The following is a 23,036-nucleotide window of genomic DNA, read 5'->3' on the forward strand; positions in this document are numbered from 1 at the left end:
GCACCTTAATTTTTGCAAAGTAATTTGGCTAAAAAAGGTGAAAATTAGATTCAAGTAAATATGGTATTACCCTGAACATACAGGTCTCATTGGGTCATTGTGGCTGATAGCCAACATCCTATCCTGATAATGTATCTGTTTGTGCCATTTTATTCTATGTCGTACATGCCACCTTTTTAACTTGCACAGGAAAATCTAACTGCTTTTAAAAGTGACCCAGTGGCATGGGAAATTTATTTCATGAGATGGATGTTAGCCTGTCTTTTTATCTAATAAAATAAACTAGTCAGTTTTAGAAATAAGACATCATTTCAGAATTTCAGACAGGAACATAGTACAGAGATACCTCTGGTTATGAACTTAATTCATTCCGGAGGTCCGTTCTTAACCTGAAACTGTTCTTAACCTGAGGCACCACTTTAGCTAATGGGGCCTCCTGCTGCCACCGCGCCGAGGTGTTTGTAAGCCGAGGTACCACTATACAATGACAGCTAGGAGGCTTTGCCTCTGAAACGTATTGGTTAAAAATACAGTGGTACCTTGGGTTACAGATGCTTCAGGTTACAGACGCTTCAGGTTACCGACTCCGCTAACCCAGAAATAGTACCTCCGGTTAATAATAATAATGATAATAATAATAATATCTTTATTGTCATTAGCCCCTCTCGGGGACAACGAAATTACTTTGCTTCAGGATGAGAACAGAAATCGTGGCTTGGTGGTGCGGCGGCAGCGGGAGGCCCCATTAGCTAAAGTGGTGCTTCAGGTTAAGAACTGTTTCAAGTTAAGAACAGACCTCCGGAATGAATTAAGTACTTAACCTGAGGTACCACTGTAGATGGAAAAGTAAGGAGAGTGGTAAGATACAGAGAAACCTTGTTTGGGGAGTTTCTAATCTACAACCATACATTCCAGAAATATATGAATAAATGGTGCATTAATCATTTTGTGCTTTATGAGCAATTAGGTTAAAAAAAAACCCCTCACTTTCTACTTGTCATTTTTTTTAAAAAAAATACAACATTGCAAATTATATACCCCTCACAATGAAAAAAATACAAATCAGAAATGGAACATGAAAGCTCATGATGTTTGTTTGTTGGTAACACATGCCTATTTTCAGGGAACTATATTACATGTGGATCTGAAGATTGGAGCTATAGCTTTCAAGTTACTAGGCAAGCATGCTTAAGCAGAACAAAGTGAAGGACAGAAAAAATACCACAAAAGAAGAGAGTGCAGCAATCGCAAAAGAAATGAAATTAAAAGAAAGAGACAATAAGGAGCAACATAAGAACCCTTTTAAAGGGTCAGCATTCTCATAAAATCCTCCATCATTTCCATGAAGAAGGACTTGTGAATCACAGACTTATATTATGCTCAAAGAGACACTTATTGTTTTCCAAAAAAAAACACCTCCCTCTTCCACTTAATAATAATTCTGTTAAGAAATGTTCTTGGAACAGAAGTCAAGAAGGAAGTACTTCTGTCTATTTGTTAATGCTAAGAAATTTCATTGCTCAGCAACACAGATAAAGCTTCTTAAAAAACATACAAAATCAAGCAAACCTTGGGACAGTGTTCAAATTTCACAAGGTTTTCCAGATAGGGAAAAGCTGCAACAAGCTCAATTTAATAAGCAAGGTCTGCATTACATACCAATCACATACATTCATAGTTAAGATCTTTCGCTAAAAAAATTCCCAGCATTTCAGTGGTTTTCAGAGAGATAAGACTCTGAAGACCTATTCCTATGGACAAATAACCGAAGGACAGAGGATCGATCCATAGCTCCATTGTAAGGAGATCTTATCACTTGATCATGTTGGCGCTAGGCACTCTGGCAGAGAAGCTGTGTTTGAATTGCTGGGCCAGTACAATCTCACAGCCCTTCTTCCATACAAAAGGACAAATATGCAGTTATGGTAGGAGCTCCTCTAACTCCATTCTTCAGTGTCCTGGCTGGTTTGGTCCTACATCCCCTTAACTATAACCAGTACAAATTTGTATCACTCTCTCTTTTTAAAAAAATAAAATTTATTTTTTTAAAAAAAGTTTTTATTATTAAAATAATTCAGCATTAATATACACATATTGCGAATATACAAGCATACAAACATACATTTCATACAATCCTTAAAAATGTTCAAACATACCTACACTCAATCCCACAGATAATTCCTTTTTCCATCGCCATCCACAACCCCTCACCCCACCTTTGTGTTAGACTTCCAATCTGCTCTATTGCAATTTCTTTCCACTTCTATTACTTTCTTTCACACACCTTTAATCTAATTCCATGCTTCTTTTTCTATTACACATTGTTATCCATCTTATTTACTATTTCAGTGTTTAAAACGGAACTTGTTTAATAGGAGTTCTGATTTTTCAATATGGTTTTGCAAGTATCCTTTAAACACCTTCCAGTCCCTGTATCGCTCTCAATAATTCCTTTAAGGGACAAAGACCCAAGTTTTACACAAGGGGATTGGAGAGGCAGTGGTGGAGGAAGGGGGGTGCGGTGGGGGCGGGCCGCCCCGGGTGTCACCACGGGGTGTGTGTGACAAAATGCTGGGCGGCACTAAGGCCTGCAGCGCCCAAGCCATGTCTCTCTCCTGGGAGTGACACGGTGGCTTGAGCGCCCGCAGGCTCTACGCTACCCTAAACAGCCCACCCACCACCTCCCCCTCAGCTGTAGGGCAGCTGAGTGGGAGGGGCAGGCAGACTCCAGAGGCCCCATGTAACATCCTGTCCCACCTTGTGGGCGGGTGGCCCCGCCCCATGGCCCAGGGCATGCGCGCTGCCCCAGGCGCCCGATCGGCTTGCTCCGCCACTGTGGAGAGAATCCTGTCATTTCCTTGTACCCCAAGATCAACATAATTGCCCTGGTGCAGCCATGTGGCAGCTGCCAGTATAGTGTGTTAATGGCTTATCCTGCACTGTTGCCAGAATTGTGACCGTGTCCCAGTACAAAGCTGTAGAGCTCTGTTCTATGTTCTTTATGGGGCGGTGCCTCGGCACATTGACTTCTACTGCCATGTGTCAGCATTTCAGTGTTTTAAAGGTAAAGAGACCCCTGACCATTAGGTCCAGTCACAGACGACTCTGGGGTTGCGGCGCTCATCTCACTTTATTGGCCGAGGGAGCCAGCATACAGCTTCCGGGTCATGTGGCCAGCATGAGTAAGCCACTTCTGGCGAACCAGAGTAGTGCACAGAAACACCGTTTACCTTCCCGCCGGAGCGGTACCTATTTATCTACTTGCACTTTGACATGCTTTCAAACTGCTAGGTTGTCAGGAGCAGGAACCGAGCAATGGGAGCTCACCCTGTCGTGGGGATTCGAACCGCTGACCTTTTGATTGGCAAGCCCAAGAGGCTCAGTGGTTTAGACCAAAGTGCCACCCACGTCCCTTCAGTGTTTTAAAGGTCCCACTAAATTACTAAGATGGAGATCCGAAACCAGATTTCAATTGAGCAAGGCTTCCATTCTGAATGATGTTGCGAGATAATAAGATATGTGTGCCTCTGCACATGTGCAGAATTCCTTCTCTGCACAAAGTGACCAGAGTTAGTCCCTCAAAACACCTGATATTAGGGAGAAGATCAAAGGGTGTGCCTTTCAGGCAGGCTTGAACTCAAAGCAACTCTCTTTCAGAAATTAGCCACTGATGAAATCTGAAAGTCATCACTGAGTGTGAATCAGCAGTCCTCCCTTTCTCAGAGCTTCTAGCAAGGCCCGAACAAGTCACCTAGCTATTAGAGGGAAACTGACAGAATCTATTTCTTCCTCCATTCCATTTAGCTCACACAATAAATTGGTCATTAAAGAGGATCAGCAAAAAAGCCTGGCCTGTTTTAACTGCCTGTGCCAACACTGCTCTATTTGATGATCAAACCATAAATCCTCTCTCTACAGAGATTGATTTCATACTGCATACTTGGCCAGTTCCCGAGGCAGACAATAGGTGCTTGTTGTGCTTGCACGAGATATAGACTGCGGAGACAAAATACATGACCTCAAGCACACATGCCATGCTTTTGAAGAGTGTGGTTACTACTTAACCAAGCGCGATCAAACATTAAAATGAGCTCTGCTGGAAGAGCACGTGCATTAAGAACTGATTCACACAACCACTTCAGTGTACAGTTCGGCAAAGCAGGTGGCTACGTATAATGTGGTTGTGCTTTGTGAACGTGTCAGCAGAATGATGTGGATGATCTGGAATTCAAAAGCAGCCTGCACACAAACCAGGCTGCACGTGATGTGTAACTGATCAACTCACATAACCTAATATGAGGGGGAAATTCTAGTTTGCCTACATTACAGAACAATCACATTACCATCTCTTTGAAAACTGCATCACAACCACCTTGCAAATTTCAGACTAAGGCAATCATTGTCTTCCCAGAAGATTGTGAGGATTTACACGTGTCTTCTATGATGCACAACCCATTTCCTCCTTTAACTCTCATCTGATGACTGTCAGAACAAGAGGGAATCTTGTCTTACAGAAGGATTTGTGAGGGCACCTGGCTTGATAGTAGTGCATATGAAAGGATTTAGAGGTCTTAGTGGACCACAAGCTTAACATGAGTAAACAGTGTGATGCAGCACCAAAAAAGAAAAGAAAAGCTAATGCAATTCTAGACTGCATCAAGAGAAGTCTAGTGTCCAGATCAAGGGCCACCAAAACTAAAAAACTGAAGGAATGACCACCGGATGTGGAGCACACTTCCACCCACAGACAAGGCACAGCTGTCTGAACATCATGCCCTCTATCTAACCTTTGGCTTTCTCAGTGGTCTGCCGTGCTCTGTCTGTGACCTTTGTCTCCTTCATTATACATTGTTCAAGGGGAAAATGACGCGGTGGAAACAAGTGCCAAATTAACTTGGTACCACCCCACGATCGCGTGATTGGAAGATGTGTAAAGGGCACAGTCCAAAATGTATCCGATTGGTTTTGCATATTGTGCTAATAAAAAGAGCCTCGGCAGAGCTAGCTGGCAGCTCGCTTATGCACCGCTCACCTGCATTACCAACTCCTGCCTCATGTCCTTCACTTCACCCAACTCTACAGTTTTGTGATTCTTTGATTGTTAAGTTCAGAATTTGAGGGACGTGGGTGGCGCTGTGGTCTAAACCACCGAGCCTCTTGGGTTTGCTGATCAGAAGGTCGGCGGTTCGAATCTGCGTGACGGGATGAGCTCCCGTTGCTCTGTCCCAGCTCCTGCCAACCTAGCAGTTCGAAAGCATGCCAGTGCAAGTAGATAAATAGGTACAGCTGCAGCAGGAAGGTAAATGGTGTTTCCGTACACTCTGGCACTCGTCACAGTCCTCCGTGCGCCAGTAGCGGTTTAGTCATGCTGGTCACATGACCCAGAATGCTGTCTGCGGACAAACGCCGGCTCCCTCAGCCTGAAAGCGAGATGAGCACCGCAACCTGATAGTCACCTTTGATTGGACTTAACCGTCCAGGGGTCCTTTTACCTTTCAGCTGTCCTAATTAGCTTGAAAAGTTGAGTACTCCATTTAGCACCAGTCTTTGTCCTGCTTGGCAAACAATGCCCTTCATCACAGTCATTTCCTTCCACTTCACGCCAATGATCAGAACACTTTTCTTCCTTTCCTTGTGACATTTTTAATAATTCAGAATATGCAAACTTCTGCCTATGTACACATCCCTACTAAGACATCTCAAATATCTCACACCGCAAAGCCACAGCTACTTTCTTGCAGAGGTGTTTAGCAGGGTGCCCTGCAGATGTTGCCGGACTGGACAACTGGAAATGGATACAATATTAGTCGGTTCCAACATCAAATTTGTAAGTAACATTATCAGATGACTATCTGTAAGAAGCACACTTATTCATGTATACAGCTCTTCAGGTAAGCAAAAATTAACATGTCAGCAATTTCCGGCTTCTTAATTTCCCCACCTGAAGTCTAAATAGTAAACCAGAAGTGTACATTACTGAGTTGTCATATCTTAAAATATTTACAAGTATCCAGTTTTTTTTAAAAAACAGGCAAAACTTTGGATTTGCCTGAATAAAACATTTAAATGATGTTCAGTGCACCTTTATTAGGTCTCCCATCCATTAAAAAAAAAAGTTTAAATACTTTTGGATGTTCACTTCATGTATAATTAATATGGCATACATTTTTGTTTTTTCTTTCTGAGCATGTAATCCGATGGTCCCTGGGAAGGAGTTTTGGGCCCATAGGATATATTGGATATCCCCTTCCAGCTTCAGAGAGTGAGATCCAGTACAGTCATACCTTGGAAATCGAATGGAATCCGTTCTGGAAATCCATTCAACTTCCAAAACGTTTGGAAACCAAAGTGCGGCTTCTGATTGGCTGCAGGAAGCTCCTGCAGCCAATCGGAAGCTGTGGAAGCCCCCTCGGACATTCAGCTTCCAAAAATAGTTCACAAACTGGGTTTTGTCACTTCCGGGTTTGCAGCGTTCGGGAGCCAAAACGTTTGAGAACTAAGCTGTTCAAAAACCAAGGTATGACTGCATTAGATTTCCTCTTCCCACAGTCCTAATGCAGAACTTCAGCGTCATTAGGGACAAAAAGGGGACATGCCAGGGTACAGTTTGGGGTGTGTGCTGGTCATCACAAGGCGCTAGCTTTTAGGATATGCTGTCTTGTGCCTTAACAGGATGGCTCTTTAAGCTTCCTGAACGATTTACTTTCAATTTATGCCTTCTGACTAAAGGTAAAGGGACCCCTGACCGTTAGGTCCAGTCATGGCCGACTCTGGGGTTGTGGCGCTCATCTCACTTTATTGGCCGAGGGAGCTGGCGTACAGCTTCTGGGTCATGTGGCCAGCATGACTAAGCCGCTTCTGGCAAACCAGAGCATCGCACAGAAACACCGTTTACCTTCCTGCCGGAGCGGTACCTACAGTGGTGCCTCGCAAGACGAAATTAATTCGTTCCGCAAGTTTTGTCGTCTTGCGATTTTTTTCGTCTTGCGAAGCACGGTGTCGGGAAAGTTTTGGAAAAGCTTCAAAAACCTCAAAAAGCTTTAAAAACCTCAAAAAAGGCTACCACACCGCATTCTATGAGTTGCTCCTCGAAGTAAAGTCGCAACTGTATTAACGGTGTTAAGAAAAAGGAAACAAACTTGCAAGACGTTTCCGTCTTGCGAAGCAAGCCCATAGGTAAAATCGTCTTGCGAAGCAGCTCAAAAAGCAAAAAACCCTTTCGTCTAGCGAGTTTTTTGTCTTGCGAGGCATTCGTCTTGTGAGGTACCACTGTATTTATCTACTTGCACTTTTACGTGCTTTTGAACTGCTAGGTTGGCAGGAGCAGGGACAGAGCAACGGGAACTCACCCTGTTGCAGGGATTTGAGCCGCCAACCTTCTGATTGGCAAGTCCTATGCTCTGTGGTTTAACCCACAGCGCCACCTGCGTCCCGGAGCTCTAAAATGTATTCACTTCTCAAAGGTTTGTTGTTACTCTGAAACAGCACAAGACATCTGCTTTCCACTTGGAAGGAACAACACTCCCAGCTCTTCCTTCCAGAAGCAAAACCAGAGTTTTGCTTGGTACATACAAGATAACAGCACTGGTGGCCAGGTGTGTCTCCTTTGGAGGGTATTTTCTAACTGGGGAGCCATGTCTGACAAGGTCCTCTCTCTGACCACCCCACCTTAGGCAAGGAGTTTGCGTGAAGGAGGATCTCATAAGATGATTTAGAGGATGGGCAAATTGACAGGGGATTAGGTACTCCTCCCCTCACCCCTGGGAATCCAATTTGGGAGGTTATCAGAGCATGGTTAGGCTATCCCTGTTGAGAACTGGTTGCAGTTGGTGAAGCAGCTGCAATGTAACTGGGAAAAGACAAGAGCCCTCAGAAGAAACCCTGAGCTGAGAACCTGCTCTACAGTTGTGTAAATTTCAAAGTTTGAGCTTCCTAAAACCTGTTAAGGAACAATAATCTAGAAATAGGAGGTGAAGGAAATGCTTTGATATTACAGGGAACAAGGCAGAGGGCCTTCTCGGTAGTGGCACTCACCCTGTGGAACGGCCTCCCATCAGATGTCAAGGAGATAAACAACTATCTGACTTTTAGAAGATATCTGAAGGCAACCCTGTTTAGGGAAGTTTTTAATGTTTGATGTTTTATTGTGTTTTTAATATTCTGTTGGGAGCCGCCCAGAGTGTCTGGGGAAACCCAGCCAGATGGGCGGGGGACAAATAATAAATAATAAATTATTATTACATTATATTCTTAAAATAGCATCAGTGTAAGGCTTGAGAAATGTTACGTTTGAAAGTCGTGGAAGTAAAGTTTTAAATGCTTAATGGCTTAATGCTATTTTTTAACCAAACAGATTTTATTTACAGAAATAAGAATACACACACACACACACACACACACACACACACACACACACACACATTTGGTCTTACCTGTTATCATACTTGATATAATTAATGGCAATATGATTAACTTGAGCATCCTCATCAGAACTTCTCCCGGAAAGGCAAAGTAAAATTTATCCAGATTGGAGAGATTTCCATATTCCCTAACGGCGACACCCAATCCAATGCCTAAGAGGTAAGAGTGAAATACAAAACCAGATTTAGTATTTGGGAGGGGGGGGGAGGAATGAAATCATGTTTTGAACATAATTTTAATCAGCATAAAGCAAATTATGACAGTGCTGGAAATGTTTGTTCTTCACAAGTACAGTGGTACCTCGGGTTACAAACGCTTCGGGTTACAAACTCCGCTCACCCGGTAGTACCTCTCGGGTTGAGAACTTTGCCTCAGGATGAGAATGGAAATCGTGTGGTGGCAGTGCAGCGGCAGCAGGAGGCCCCATTAACTAAAGTGGTACCTCAGGTTAAGAACGGTTTCGGGTGAAGAACGGACCTCCGGAACGAATTAAGTTTGTAACCCGAGGTACCACTGTATGTTATTCAAAGATGGCAGAAGGTTCCTTCAGGTGTACGGGCCTGTGAGGCAACTCAACCATAGGAGCAATCTACCTGTTGCTGTTCTCACTGACTCATGCCTCACCTTGGAGCATGCTCAAAAGTTACACCTAGCCACCAATCTCATGGTTTAAAACCACCAGCTTCTCCTGAAGCTGCCCCATTGTTCCAAGCCATCAAATATGTTTTCTGCTTGTGTCTATGCAACATAAAGTTTGTAAACGGAGCAGTCTGCTTATATACACAAAAATATAAAGAAAAGGAAATGAGTTGGGCTTCAGTTCTGTATGCTTTTGTTCTGGAGAGACATTTTCTCAAGAATGTTTCAGCCCAGACGTGAAGCTTTCAGATGAAGCCATCTGTCATCTGCCTTGGATAAAGAAAGACATATTCTTTCTTTCAGCGCTCTTAACTCGTTGACATGCTAAATTTATTTTGTTTTAATGAAGTACGTTGTGCTACATGATGAAAAGGAAGCAACACAAAGCGTCTCAGTTGTTTAAGGAAGCGGTCTAGTGGGTGGTGACATTTATCTTCCTCAGTATCACAGCAGGAATAAACTGAATCCTCTCCTTACATTCCCAGACTATCATACTTTACTCAGAATGTCTGGTCTGCACATAGTAAATTTCAAATTATTATTTTTGTATTTGTACATATAGCTAAAGGAAACAAATGTATATGAATACATGTTGGATGGTAGTTTCATAATAAACCTTTTGGAATAGCTGGCCATATGTTAACCAGGTTTTCTACGTACAAATTCATTCCTAAAGTTGAGTCACCCTGTTTTATAAGCACTTGCAGTCAGTCCAGAGAAAGGAAAGCAACGTCAAAAATATAACTGAAAACACTAAATGATACCTTGAGTGAAAATAACTTTCACACAAGGAGTTTCTCTTCATATTCTAGAGTGGATTTTGTTTTCTGATTATTGCTCTTAGCATAGTTATAGGCACATTATCTCACACATGGCATAGCACGTTAGTTTTCAAACATTCTACCTTGTGAAAACACTTTTAACCAAATTATTTACATTGCTCAGTTTCATTTGTGGTACACAGTTTGTTCTAGTCTTTAGGATTTTTAAAAACTGAAAATCATGGTTTTTTAATGGTTTTTATGTAAACATCTTAGAACTTTTTATTATATTTGGTTTTGTGGAGTATAGATCTAATCTCTTGGGAGTATAAGCTTTGTTTAAATGGAGACTGTGATGTGCAGCAAATGCAAAGCTCTCCTGTAGCTGGAAGAAGAAAAAGAAGAAGAGTTTGGATTTGATATCCCGCTTTATCACTACCCGAAGGAGTCAAAGCGGCTAACATTCTCCTTTCCCTTCCTCCCCCACAACAAACACTCTGTGAGGTGAGTGGGGCTGAGAGACTTCAGAGAAGTGTGACTAGCCCAAGGTCACCCAGCAACTGCATGTGGAGGAGCGGGGAAGTGAACCCAGTTCACCAGATTATGAGTCTACTGCTCTTAACCACTACACCATGCTGGAGAGGGGATATTTAAGCTCCTTTAAATCTGTAGTGAAGACACCCCAGGCAGGGGTAGAGGAAGGGGTGTATGTGTGGTCCACCCCAGGTGTCACCACTGAGGGGGGTGACAAAATGCCAGGCGGCACTCAATGTGGGGCCTGCAGCGCGCCCGAGCCACACATCTCTTCTGCGAGGGACGCGGTGACTTGGGCGGCGCAGGCTCCGCGCTGCCCAAATTGTCCGCCCGCTGCCTCCCTCCCAGCTGTAGGGCGGCTGAGTGGGAGGAGGCAGGCAGACTCTGGAGGCCCCGCGGTGCACCCCGCCCCTATGGGAGGCTCACCCAGCCCCTGGGTGCACCGCCCCAGGAGCCCAAGCGGCTTCCTCCACCGCTGACCCCAGGGAATACAGCTGCCGGTAAACAACTAACCCGTTAGCCCAGAAGTCGCAAGAACTGTCAGCATTTTCATTCTCTCCCATTGCTGGATGTGTGATTGTTACTGTTATGTACTGAAGTTCTCACCCTGGGCCAGCAGGGGGATACTGTTGATAGTTATGCAAATAAAGGATCAAAAGTGACATTCAGTGATTGGATAGTTTTAGAAAGTTGCTACAGTTACGTTGTTCTGGAACTCTATATAAGCAGCCTGACTGAGCTCTTCAGTTCAGTTCAGTTCTGGCTTTTGAATAAACAAGAGCTGTTTGAAGAATCGCTGTGTCATCTGATATGTTTGCCCACAACTTAACAGTTACATCACATGTCTGTGTTTACATTCTGTGCTTGGAAAGTGTGGGCAACGGAAGCCAGTTCTATCTCTTCCGTTGGATTGTACTTTTGTACTTTCTCTCTCTCTCTTGGAGATGTGAGAGGACACCATGGTTGCTTTGTCCTGTAAAGGTAAAGGGCCCCTTGACCATTAGGTCCAGTTGTGACCGACTCTGGGGTTGCGGCACTCATCTCACTTTATTGGCCGAGGGAGCCGGCGTACAGCTTCCGGATCATGTGGCCAGCATGACTAAGCCGCTTCTGGCGAACCAGAGCAGCACATGGAAATGCTGTTTACCTTCCTGCCGGAGCGGTACCTATTTATCTACTTGCACTTTGACGTGCTTTCGAACTGCTAGGATGGCAGGAGCAGGGACCGAGCAATGGGAGCTCACCCCGTCATGGGGATTTGAACCGCCAATCTCCTGATCGGCAAGTCCTAGGCTCTGTGGTTTAACCCACAGCGCCACCCGCATTACTGCTTTGTCCTGTATATATCACTTAATAAATTACTTAGACCTCACACCTCATAGCCTGAGCTTCCAGCTTTACTCTGCTGTTTGAGTGTGCATATATCTTCGGATACGTGTTGCTGCTGCGCACCGGGACTGCAGAGTTATGAGCATCCTGGGTTGCGCTCCAGAGGACGATGCCCGGAGAGGTCTGTCTCAGTGAGGGGGCTGTGCGATGCCCCCCCCCCGTGTGTTCTGACAATGGTTATGGGCCCAGAGATCCAGAGATGGCTGTGTGCTTATCGGAGGACTGTCTCATTGATTGATGAGGTACGTGGCTCTGAGTTCAGCGAGCGCTAATTGCCAGGAGTCGCGGCAAGCCGCTTGCAAGATTTATTGCTGCTTTGGAATTTCCTGGCTACTTGTGGTAGGTTGACAGGCTGGTGAATGGAACCTACATTGGAGGGATTCCCCCCCTTCGTTTTATTATTAAAATTTATTATTATTATTGTTGTTGTTGTTGTTGTTGTTGTTGTTGTTGTTTTGTTGTTATTATTATTATTGCCTGCAGCATACTATGGTCAAAAGTGACTCTCTTTTGATGGTTGATGGTAATGGTTGATGATATTACCCACTATTAATATCATCAACCATTTAAAATGTTCTGGGCATTGCACAGCATATGAAATTATTAGGACTTTACTGTGGGTTAAACCACAGAGCCTAGGACTTGCCGATCAGAAGGTCGGCGGTTCGAATCCCCGCGATGGGGTGAGCTCCCGTTGCTCGGTCCCTGCTCCTGCCAACCTAGCAATTTGAAAGCACATCAAAGTGCAAGTAGATAAATAGGTACCGCTCCGATGGGAAGGTAAACGGTGTCTTTGTACGCTGCTCTGGTTCGCCAGAAGCGGCTTAGTCATGCTGGCCACATGACCCGGAAGCTGTCTGTGGACAAACGCCAGCTCCCTCGGCCTATAGAGCGAGATGAGCGCGCAACCTCAGAGTCGGTCACGACTGGACCTAGTGGCCAGGAGTCCCTTTACCTTTACCTTTATGGAATCCCAAGATTTCTGTCCCTGTATCTGTAAACTTGTCTTTAAAGCAAGTCCTTCTGTGATTTACACCCCAGTCATCTCTGTTTTTCAGCACACTGACACCATGTGCCTGTGATTCTTGAGCTGGAGGCGGCTTCCCTGTGCTGTGTTTTCTCTGTCATAATGGTTCTTATGGCGACCATCAGATTTATAAATGTATGGAGGGAGCCCATCTGGGAATTCTGGCGTTAAGGGCTTCCTGTTCTGGAAAATTACTGCCCTTGGCCAGTAATGAATATATATTATCCATAGATGTACAAATAAAATTAGAGCTCAGTTTGTTTGTGAATTAAATCCTCACAATTCCGGATGGGGATTTGTTTTGTTGAATCTAAAACCTTTCTATAACAGATTCTTTTCAAAATAAATAAATAAATCCTGCAGGTGCACTGCTATTGACTGATCTGTTTTCAAATGCCATTACAGCCATTGGGGGTGTGTGCTTTTTCTATATTAGCAGTTTATAGCAAAACAAATGCACAGCTGTCAAGACATCTTGCAAAGAAGCACTGGAGTTTCAGGGATGTTGCATCTTCCAAGTACAGTGGGACCTCGGGTTACATATGCTTCAGGTTACATACGCTTCAGGTTACAGACTCCGCTAACCCAGAAACAGTATCTCGGGTTAAGAACTTTGCTTCAGGATGAGAACAGAAATCGCGTGGCGGCAGCGGGAGGCCCCATTAGCTAAAGTGGTGCTTCAGGTTAAGAACAGTTTCAGGTTAAGAACGGACCTCCAGAACGAATTAAGTACTTCACCTGAGGTACCACTGTACCACTGTAGGGCTGTTGCTATTCAGAATACTCTGTGGAGTGTGGTTGCTCAAATGATATAGAAAATCACTGGATAATGCCTGTTGAAAGGTTCATACATGCCTCCACAAATGTGTAAGGGCAGTGCCAGATTTACGTATAAACTAAACAAGCTATAGCTTAGGGCTCCACTCTCTTGGGGGCTCCAAAAAACTTAAAGGAATAAAACCTGTATGTACATTTCCAAAATATAAGATAAAAAACAAACAAAATAAAACCTACATACAGCAACAGTGGTTTGTGTTGTGTAGGCTCCTATGGTGTAAGCAATGGGCCCCGCCTGCTAGCCTGCTCCCTAAAATATCACCGGTTTGCTCATTTCTATAGATAGGGTGCCTACATTCTGTATGAACTTTGCATTCTGCATGGACTTTACAACAATTACTTTGATAAAATACATATTTTGTTGTGTGCAAATGGCTTTAGATACATTAGGCCCATAAATTACCATATAGCATATATTCAACACAAAAAAACAGTGACAATTTGCTGTAGACAAAGGACAGCTGGACATATAAAGGGTCCCATTACCTTCAGTAGCTTAAAGGTAAAGGGACCCCTGGCAGTTAAGTCCAGTTGCGGATGACTCTGGGGTTGCGGCGCTCATCTCACTTTACTGGCCGAGGGAGCTGGCGTTTGTCCGCAGACAGCTTCTGGGTCATGTTGCCAGCATGACTATGCTGCTTCTGGTGAACCAGAGCAGTGCACGGAAATGCCGTTTACCTTCCCGCTGGAACGGTACCTATTTATCTACTTGCACTTTGACGTGTTTTCGAACTGCTAGGTGGGCAGGAGCAGGGACTAAACAACGGGAGCTCACCCCGTCATGGGGATTCGAACTGCCAACCTAACTGCAAGTTAGGTAGGTTCCACTTTAAATGCAAACTGAATTGAATTCCTTCCCTACCTCTACTTATGACTCTACCACTGATGAGTGTAGTCGTTCTTACAACACCTGCACCAGGTCATGAACATAATGCAGTTGTTCAGTCTGCAAAGAGAGGACTCACATGGAAACAGAATTTGCAATGGAGTTGCAATTTCTTGGTTTCAACCAATGTGAAATCTTCACATTAGCGCCGTACTTAACGTCAAGACCAGGCATAGGCAAACTCGGCCCTCCAGATGTTTTGGGACTACAACTCCCATCATCCCTAGCTAATAGGACCAGTGGTCCGGGTGATGGGAATTGTAGTCCCAAAACCTCTGGAGGGCTGAGTCAAGACTAATGGGAGTTTAGAGCTGCCAGAGCAGATGTTTACTTCCTTTCTTCCATTCCACTGACCAACACTGCTAGCTTGGTGCAGTCATTGTGGACAAAAGCTTTGCCCTGACTCTTAAAGGGGAAACATTCTGTCAAGAAAAAGAAGAAGCTGAATCATAGTTATACAGTTCGCAGTAGTTCAGGCTTCCTCAACCTTGGCCCTCCAGATGTTTTGAGACCACAGTTCCCATTATCCCTGACCACTGGTCCTGCTAGCTAGGGATCATGAGAGTTGTAAGCCAAAAACATCTGGAGGGCGGAGGTTGAGGAAGCCTGCAGTAGATGATATATATTAGTTGTATACAGTTCAGCTACTGCACTACTGCTTACTCAAAGCTTGGTTGCAAAAGTTTTGAAAGCTTCCACAGAAGCACTCTTTTCTTTTTCACGTAATAATTTAATTATTTTTAAGATCCTCAAGCAAATGAAGCCCCCAAACATCAAACAGCGTTTGATTGAACCAAGGAAGGATGGAATTGTATTTTGTAATTTACCTTGAAAAAAGTGTGATTACACTTTCAGCTATGAAAAGGTTACTAATTGAAATGTTGTTGTCATATATTTCCCACCACCCAAGAAAAAAATATAAATTGCACAGAAGGGCATGTCCTTGTACCAAAAAAGCAATTTAACTGGTTTCTTTGAAGTATGACACGCTTTATCATCCCAAATACCAAAAATACACTAAGCATAGCAGTTATCCTTAACAATGTTCCGAAGTACTGAAGTATAGCAGTACATATTGATCTTAATATAATGCTATATGGAAAAGCTATTTTCATACCCAGAGTATTCTTCATTAACCCATACCCACAATTTTGGCCTTTAATTGCCCAATTCTTTGCTAAATTGAGACAATTTTATGATGTCCATACATTTAAATTCTAATAGATCTTCGTGCTTCCTTCCAAAGATCTATTAGAATTCAAATGTATGGACATAAAATTGTTTATATACATTAAAATTTGATGCTATGAGTTTCTGGAAAATTTACCAACATGTTTTTTTTAAAAAATAATGTTATCTTTTCACAACCATTACTTATCTAAAGTAGATTTCTTTAGGAAAATATAAAACTAAAATGACTTCCATGTGAAATATATAGCTGCTTTAGAAACAAAGTAACTTGCAAACAAACAGTGAAGAAACAACAAGTTTGCCAGTAGATTCTATTTGTATGTATTATTTTAAATCATGGTCAGTGGAGAAGGATTAAAATCTCTAAATTTCTCCCTGCAGGAAAGCAGTGGGGGAGATCAAAATATGAGCATTGCATGTGTGAATTTGCATTCTGGATCAAATCATGAATGTACAAAACTCAGAAAAGTAACTGAACTGTAGCCAAGATCCAAATAATTATGAAACTCATTCCAACATCCCAAGGTGTACCCCCACATGCAACGAACAGCAACCTCCAAGGTCACCTGATAAGATTCTGAAGGAGTATGTCCTATGGCACAGGGATGACTTGTTCAAAGGAAAATGAATAAGAATTTACAAAGGATGTATTCAAACCCCTCGTGCTCAGATCCTGAGCCATGTATGTAGAGTCCAGTGGATGACTTGCTTTGTCAAATGATGTAAAAATGACTCCAGAGACACTCCTCTCCCCCCCAAAAGAGTAAAGGACCCCTGGATGATTAAATCCAGTCGAATTCTCCCCACAACAGGTGTCCTAAAGTCACTGCCAGATTTACGTATAAGCTAAACGAGCTATAGCTTAGGCCCTACTCTCTTGGGGGACCCCCCCCCAAAAAAAAAAATTAAAGGAAAAAAACCTCCTGGATGTACATTTCCAAAACATAAGATAAAAAACAAATAAAATAAAACCTACATACAGCAACAGTAGTCTGTGTTGTGTAGGCTCCTGTGATGTAAATAATGGGCCCTGCCTGCTAGCCTGCTCCCTAAAATATAACTTCTTCTTAATTGTATTTCCGTTCAACAATTACTTTGAGAAAATACGTATTTTGTTATGTGCAAATGGCTTTAGATACATATTAGGTCCATAAATTACCGTATTTTTTGCTCTATAAGACTCACTTTTTCCCTCCTAAAAAGTAAGCGGAAATGTGTGTGCGTCTTATGGAGCGAATGCAGGCTGCGCAGCTATCCCAGAAGCCAGAACAGCAAGAGGGATTGCTGCTTTCACTGTGCAGCGATCCCTCTTGCTGTTCCGGCTTCTGAGATTCAGAATTTTTTTCTTGTTTTCCTCCTCCAAAAACTAGGTGCGTCTTGTGGTCTGGTGCGTCTTATAGAGCGAAAAATACGGTACCATACAGCATATATTCAACACATTTGGTGTAAACCACAGAGCCTAGGGCTTGCCAATCGGAAGGTCAACGGTTCGAATCCCCGCGACGGGGTGAGCTCCCGTTGCTCTGTCCCTGCTCCTGCCAATGTAGCAGTTCGAAAGCACGTCAAAGTGCAAGTAGATAAATAGGTATCACTCTGGCGGGAAGGTAAACGGCATTTCCGTGCACTGCTCTGGTTTTGCCAGAAGCGGCTTAGTCATGCTGGCCACATGTACACCAGCTCCCTCGGCCAATAAAGCAAGATGAGCGATGCAACCCCAGAGTCGTTCGTGACTGGACTTAACTGTCAGGGGTCCTGTATCTTTTAAATATGTATACACAGTCCAGATCAGGGGTCTGCAACCTTTAGGACAAAAAGAGCCACTTGAACCCGTTTCTGAAGAAGAAGAAAAACTGGGAGCCGCAAAACCGGGAAGGTGACGTTGGGACGGTGCGTGACTAACGCACGCACCGCCCCCATGCAACGTCACAGCCAGTACAGCGCCCGCCACAGAGGGGAGTGTCGGGGCGCACAATGCGCCTCATCCCCTCGCTAGTATCCGCCCCAGAGCCGTGGCAAAGGTGTAAAAGAGCCACATGCGGCTCCGGAGCCGCGGGTTGCAGACCCCTGGTCCAGATGCATGCTCCTTTGCCTTTCTAGATCAGTTCTGAGAATACACGAAACTAGAGCCTAGACACATTTAAAAGTAGTTCCATATTTCTAAGCAAGTGTACAATGAACTGTAAGGCTCATCTTTTGCTATTTCTGATGGTTAAAGGAGCAATTCTAACTATGGGAAGCCAGCTTAATGACCCTGTCTTAATTTAAGTCAGCCTAAGGTAAGCCAGAGGGACGCGGGTGGCACTGTGGGTTAAACCACAGAGCCCGGGACTTGCCAATCAGAAGGTTGGCGGTTCGAATCCCCGCGATGGGGTGAGCTACTGTTCTTCGGTCCCAGCTCCTGCCAACCTAGCAGTTCGAAAGCATGTCAAAGTGCAAGTAGATAAATAGGTACCACTCCGGCGGGAAGGTAAACGGCATTTCCGTGCGCTGCTCTGGTTTGCCAGAAGTGGCTTAGTCATGCTGGCCACATGACCCGGAAGCTGTACACCGGCTCCCTCGGCCAATAAAGCGAGATGAGCGCTGCAACCCCAGAGTCGGCCACTACTGGACCTAATGGTCAGGGGTCCCTTTACCTTTAAGGTAAGCCAGATCCAAACCCCCTTCGGGAGCAAGGCTACTGCCAACCGAGAGAGCCCAACCCCGTTTTGAGGGAAGCCTTAAAATACAGTGGTACCTCGGGTTACATACGCTTCAGGTTACATACGCTTCAGGTTACAGACTCCGCTAACCCAGAAATAGTACTTCGGGTTAAGAACTTTGCTTCAGGATGAGAACAGAAATCGTGCTCCGGCGGTGCGGTGGCAGCAGGAGGCTCCATTAGCTAAAGTGGTACCTCAGGTTAAGAACAGTTTCAGGTTAAGAATGGAACCTCCGGAACGAATTAAATACTTAACCCGAGGTACCACTGTAATAGCCTTAAACAAGCCGTAAATTTAGAGTGTGACTTACAGTGCCGCTTTTTTTGCTGGCATAAGTTCTGCTGGGCTGCTAGGCCACATGATTGAGATGAACAGAGTTAGGGTCCCTATGAAGTCTCTTCCCTGCCTGTCCCTGTCCCCAACATGCTTTCCTAGGGACTTAACACCAGCCTTGATCCAGTCAGCTTTGGGTCGGCTGGCTGAGCACCGTCTGAGCCAAGACGAGCATTTTGCACCAGTGCATCTCCAGCTAAGCTAGGGTTGGGGACTTAAACCACTGCAGCCTCAGCTGACTGAGCCAGAGATCTTCTGCAGCCTAACTCACTGGTGGATCTTGGCTTAAGGTTGCACCCTAAATCCCCAATCAGACTAGGACGTAGGAGACCAGGGTTCAAATCCTCAGTCAGCCATGAATCTCCCTGAATGACCTTGGGCCAGTTGCCCTCTCTCAGCCTAACTTACGACACACAGTTGCTGTGAGGATGAAATGTAACCCACTGAACTATTTGGAGGACATAAATGTGGGATATGGAAGTGAGAGCTGGACCATAAAGAAGGCTGATAGCTGAAGAATGGATGCTTTTGAATTATGGTGCTGGAGGAGACTCTTGAGAGTCCCATGGACTGCAAGAAGATAAAACCTATCTATTTTTAAGGAAACCAGCCCTGAGTGCTCACTGGAAGGACAGATCCTGAAGCTGAGGCTCCAATACTTTGGCCACCTCATGAGAAGAGAAGACTCCCTGGAAAAGACCCTGATGTTGGGAAAGATGGAGGGCACAAGGAGAAGGGGACGACAGAGGACGAGATGGCTGGACAGTGTTCTCGAAGCTACCAGCATGAGTTTGACTAAACCGCGGGAGGCAGTGGAAGACAGGAGTGCCTGGCGTACTCTGGTCCATGGGGTCACGAAAAGTTGGACACGACTAAACAGCAACAAATGTGGGATATAATTGCAACACTAAAGTAAACAAAGTGACTTCAAAAGGAATTTTGAATTAATTTTTGAATTTTGATTTAATTTCTTCAAAAAAAATTGCACTGTTGTTTGTCTTTTTATGGCACCATGAGCTTACTTGTGGAATCCTGAGGGCTAGAATTCAGGTTATGGGAAACCAGTATTGAGAGAAATGGAGAGGGAAGAGGCACGTTTGTCTCGAGTATTAATTGGCTCACATCGTTATGAAATACGCTGAACGGATGGCATTTAACAAATATTAATATTGCATGAGAATGATGTTGGTTGGATAAGCGTGATTTACACTTCTAACAGCCAGAGTAAAAACCAATAACTGAATGCAGTCAAGTAAATGAGATTACTGAAATGAATTATTTAACAAATCCTGGCTGGAAATAATCACCAAGGGTGCTTTATATTTTTTTGACAGCGAGGCAATTCATGCTGGAGTGAGAGTGTACAGCTTATACAGTGGTACCTCAGGTTAAGTACTTAATTCGTTCCGGAGGTCCGTACTTAACCTGAAACAGTTCTTAACCTGAAGCACCACTTTAGCTAATGGGGCCTCCTGCTGCCACTGGAGCCCGATTTCTGTTCTCATCCTGAAGCAAAGTTCTTAACCCGAGATACTATTTCTGGGTTAGCGGAGTCTGTAACTTGAAGCGTATGTAACCTGAAGCGTATGTAACCCGAGGTACCACTGTATACAAAAATACTTGTCTGTTTCTAGTTTTTAAAAAATACACGGAAATAATTTCACATACTAGAGGTGTCTTGGGAGATTTAAGAAAGAGAATGGGGATCATTCTTCCTGGAAGGAAGGGAAACTGAGGATGCAGTGCTTTTCACATTTATTTGGGAGTGAGTTCCATTTAACACTGCTTTGAGGGGTTTTTTCTACAACCAAGCAGTATATAACTTTTATCAAATAAATAAATAAATAAATAAATAGATAGATAGATAGATAGATAGATAGATAGATAGATAGATAGCCACCTACATCTGAGTACACGTGGTTAGGCTCTCCTGAAATCCTAAACCTACTTGACAAGTAGCAAGTTCCTTTGAACTCAGCAGGGTTTATTTGCAAGTAAATATAATGTAAATCAGGCTACACAGCTCCTATGCGGCATTCGCAGAATGGTCATCTTACCCTTTCTTCAGCTATGATCCTAATAAGCTTTACTTGGAAGTAAACATTTCTGAAATGAGCCTCCTTTCCAAGATTACTAGGATCATGCGGGGCCAGGTACTAGTATAGGACAAGCCAATGATTGCTGAGATGAAGAACGATTTAATGATCTGCAATGGGGTTAGACCTGGGCAATCAGCTGTCCTTAAGGTTTCCTTTTTTCTTAAAATACTTGCCAAGTCTGGTTGGGACTTACACCTGAGTAAACGTATTTTGACTCAGGAGCCACGGTGTTTTAATTTTATCAACATTCTATAGATGCTCAACGAATGCCAGATCAGCACTTAAACATTAGTACTATTTCATCACAGTGGCAAAGATTTGCTCACTGCCAGCTTTCCATTATTGCAACAGGGCTGAAGAAACCTCCATCCACCCCACAAAGAAGAAATCTGCATCTGTTTCCAGGGAGATATCCATTCTTTTGGAAAGGGCTCTCCTCGAGGAAAACACCTATCCACCTTCATCATGTGATATTCGAGGTGTGTGTGTGTGTACTAGGTATTATTAAGCTCAGCTGGGGGTTTGGCAAAGAGCTTAGAAGAGATAGACTGCAATCCTGCCCAAATGATAGCAGGGGTCCTTTATAAGTCCCGGAACCAATCCCAGCTAGGTTACCTTTCTAGGATGCTCATAATACAACGTTACATTTCTCCCATGGTGGCTGAACATTTGTTTAGCATGTCTGTCTGTCTGTCTGTCTGTCTGTCTGTCTTTCTGTCTGTCTCTCTCTCTCTCTGTGTGTGTGTGTGTGTAGAGCCGTAGCTGGGGGGGGGGGGGGGGGAGCCAGGTTTTTTTTTGCCGTGTGAAACCTCCAGAGGGAAACCATTGATGCTCCCAACCTGTGTGTACGCAAATGCGCATGGGGGTGTGTGTGTGCCAAGCTGGGTCTTTGACCAGGGTGAAATAATGCCATGTTTCGCCCCGTGTGTGTGTGTGTGTGTGTGTCTATCTGTCTATTTATCTATCTATCTATCTATCTATCTATCTATCTATCATCTATCTTTCTATTTATGTATCTATCTATCTATCTTTCTATTTATGTCTCTATCTATCTATCTATCTATCTATCTATCTATCTATCTATCTATCTATCATCTATCATCATCATCTATCATCTATCTATCATCTGTCTATCTATCTATCCACCTAATCTTCTTTGTTCACATACATATACGTCTCTCTGTGTGTATTCACATATACATCTTCAATGTTAAGCAAGTGGAACTATTTCTTGTCGTATTTTCTATTTTCCTGTTTACAACCCCACCTTAAGGAAGACTACTGCACACGGCTGGAAGGAGGCAGACTTGACCCAGAGCAGCCGCCAAGGATTCCCTCCAAAGGGAAGGGCTGCCTTTCCCCCCCGAATGATGAAAGAGGTTTCCACGCGCCCCCGCGACGCTCCAGCTTCCTTCGCCTGCCTCCCTCCTTCCTTCCTTCCCTCCCCCTCTTCTTCCCTTGCCCGCCAACACTCACCCAGCACCACGGCGAGGATGGTGGCCAGGAGGAGCCAGTTGTTCTTCAGGAAGCGCCTGCAGTTGAAGCCCCTTTTCCGGGCGAGCTCCTTCGCCATGGTGGCTCGTGGTGATGGTGGTGGGAGAAAAGACGCACGGGAAGGAGAAGGGAGAGGCCGGAGGGATGCGCGCCGCGCCGCGAGAGACGAGAGACACGCGCGCAAGAGACGGAGGCAGAGAGAGGAGCCGGCAGGTCTTTCCCTCAACGGCAGAACGGCTCTCGCTCGCTCGCGTTCGGCCGGCTGCTGGTTTCGCTGGAACGCGCGCGCGCGTGTGGATAGAGAGAGGACGGGGACGGTGCGCCTTCGTCACGCTGCGGGGTCTCTCGCGTCTCCTCCTCCTCCTCTCGCCGCCGCTGGTGCTGGTGCTGCTACTGGCGGAGTCTGCCTGGCTCTGCGGCTCCGAGATAGCCAGGCGGAGAGGAGGAGGAGAAGGAGGAGGAGGAGGAGGAGAGGTGTGGTGGTGGCAGCGGCGGTGCCTCTGCGCGTGTGTGGCTGGAGAGCACGGCGCGCTCTGTCTCTGTCAGGCGCATCCAAAACGCTTGGCACAAGACGCTGCGCGCACGGAGCCCTCTCTCTCTCTGAGTCACTTTGCATAACCACACGGCCCTGGGGGGGGGGGAGGGGGCACCTTAGGGTGCCCTCCCTCAGCGAGCGGCGCTTGCGCTTCCTCCTCGTGCCCACAGGTGCCAACTTCCTATGCTTCC

The 23,036-nt window shown here is 44.7% G+C and overlaps 1 protein-coding gene across 1 annotated transcript in view; it reads right to left on the reverse strand.

The window, feature by feature from the left end:
* The window catches only part of SLC1A1 (solute carrier family 1 member 1), a 41,330-nt gene extending 18,514 nt beyond the window's left edge, over positions 1-22,816 (reverse strand). The window contains exons 1-2 of the mRNA XM_028711921.2: positions 22,293-22,816; positions 8,433-8,573 (exon numbers count right to left, since the gene is read on the reverse strand). Coding sequence (XP_028567754.1) covers positions 8,433-8,573; positions 22,293-22,389 — 238 coding nt within the window. The 5' untranslated portion in view covers positions 22,390-22,816. The remainder of the gene's footprint in view (positions 1-8,432; positions 8,574-22,292) is intronic.
* Positions 22,817-23,036: the final 220 nt, after the last annotated feature.

This window comes from Podarcis muralis, chromosome 17 (genome assembly GCF_964188315.1).
Source record: "Podarcis muralis chromosome 17, rPodMur119.hap1.1, whole genome shotgun sequence".
NCBI classification, from domain to species: domain Eukaryota; kingdom Metazoa; phylum Chordata; class Lepidosauria; order Squamata; family Lacertidae; genus Podarcis; species Podarcis muralis.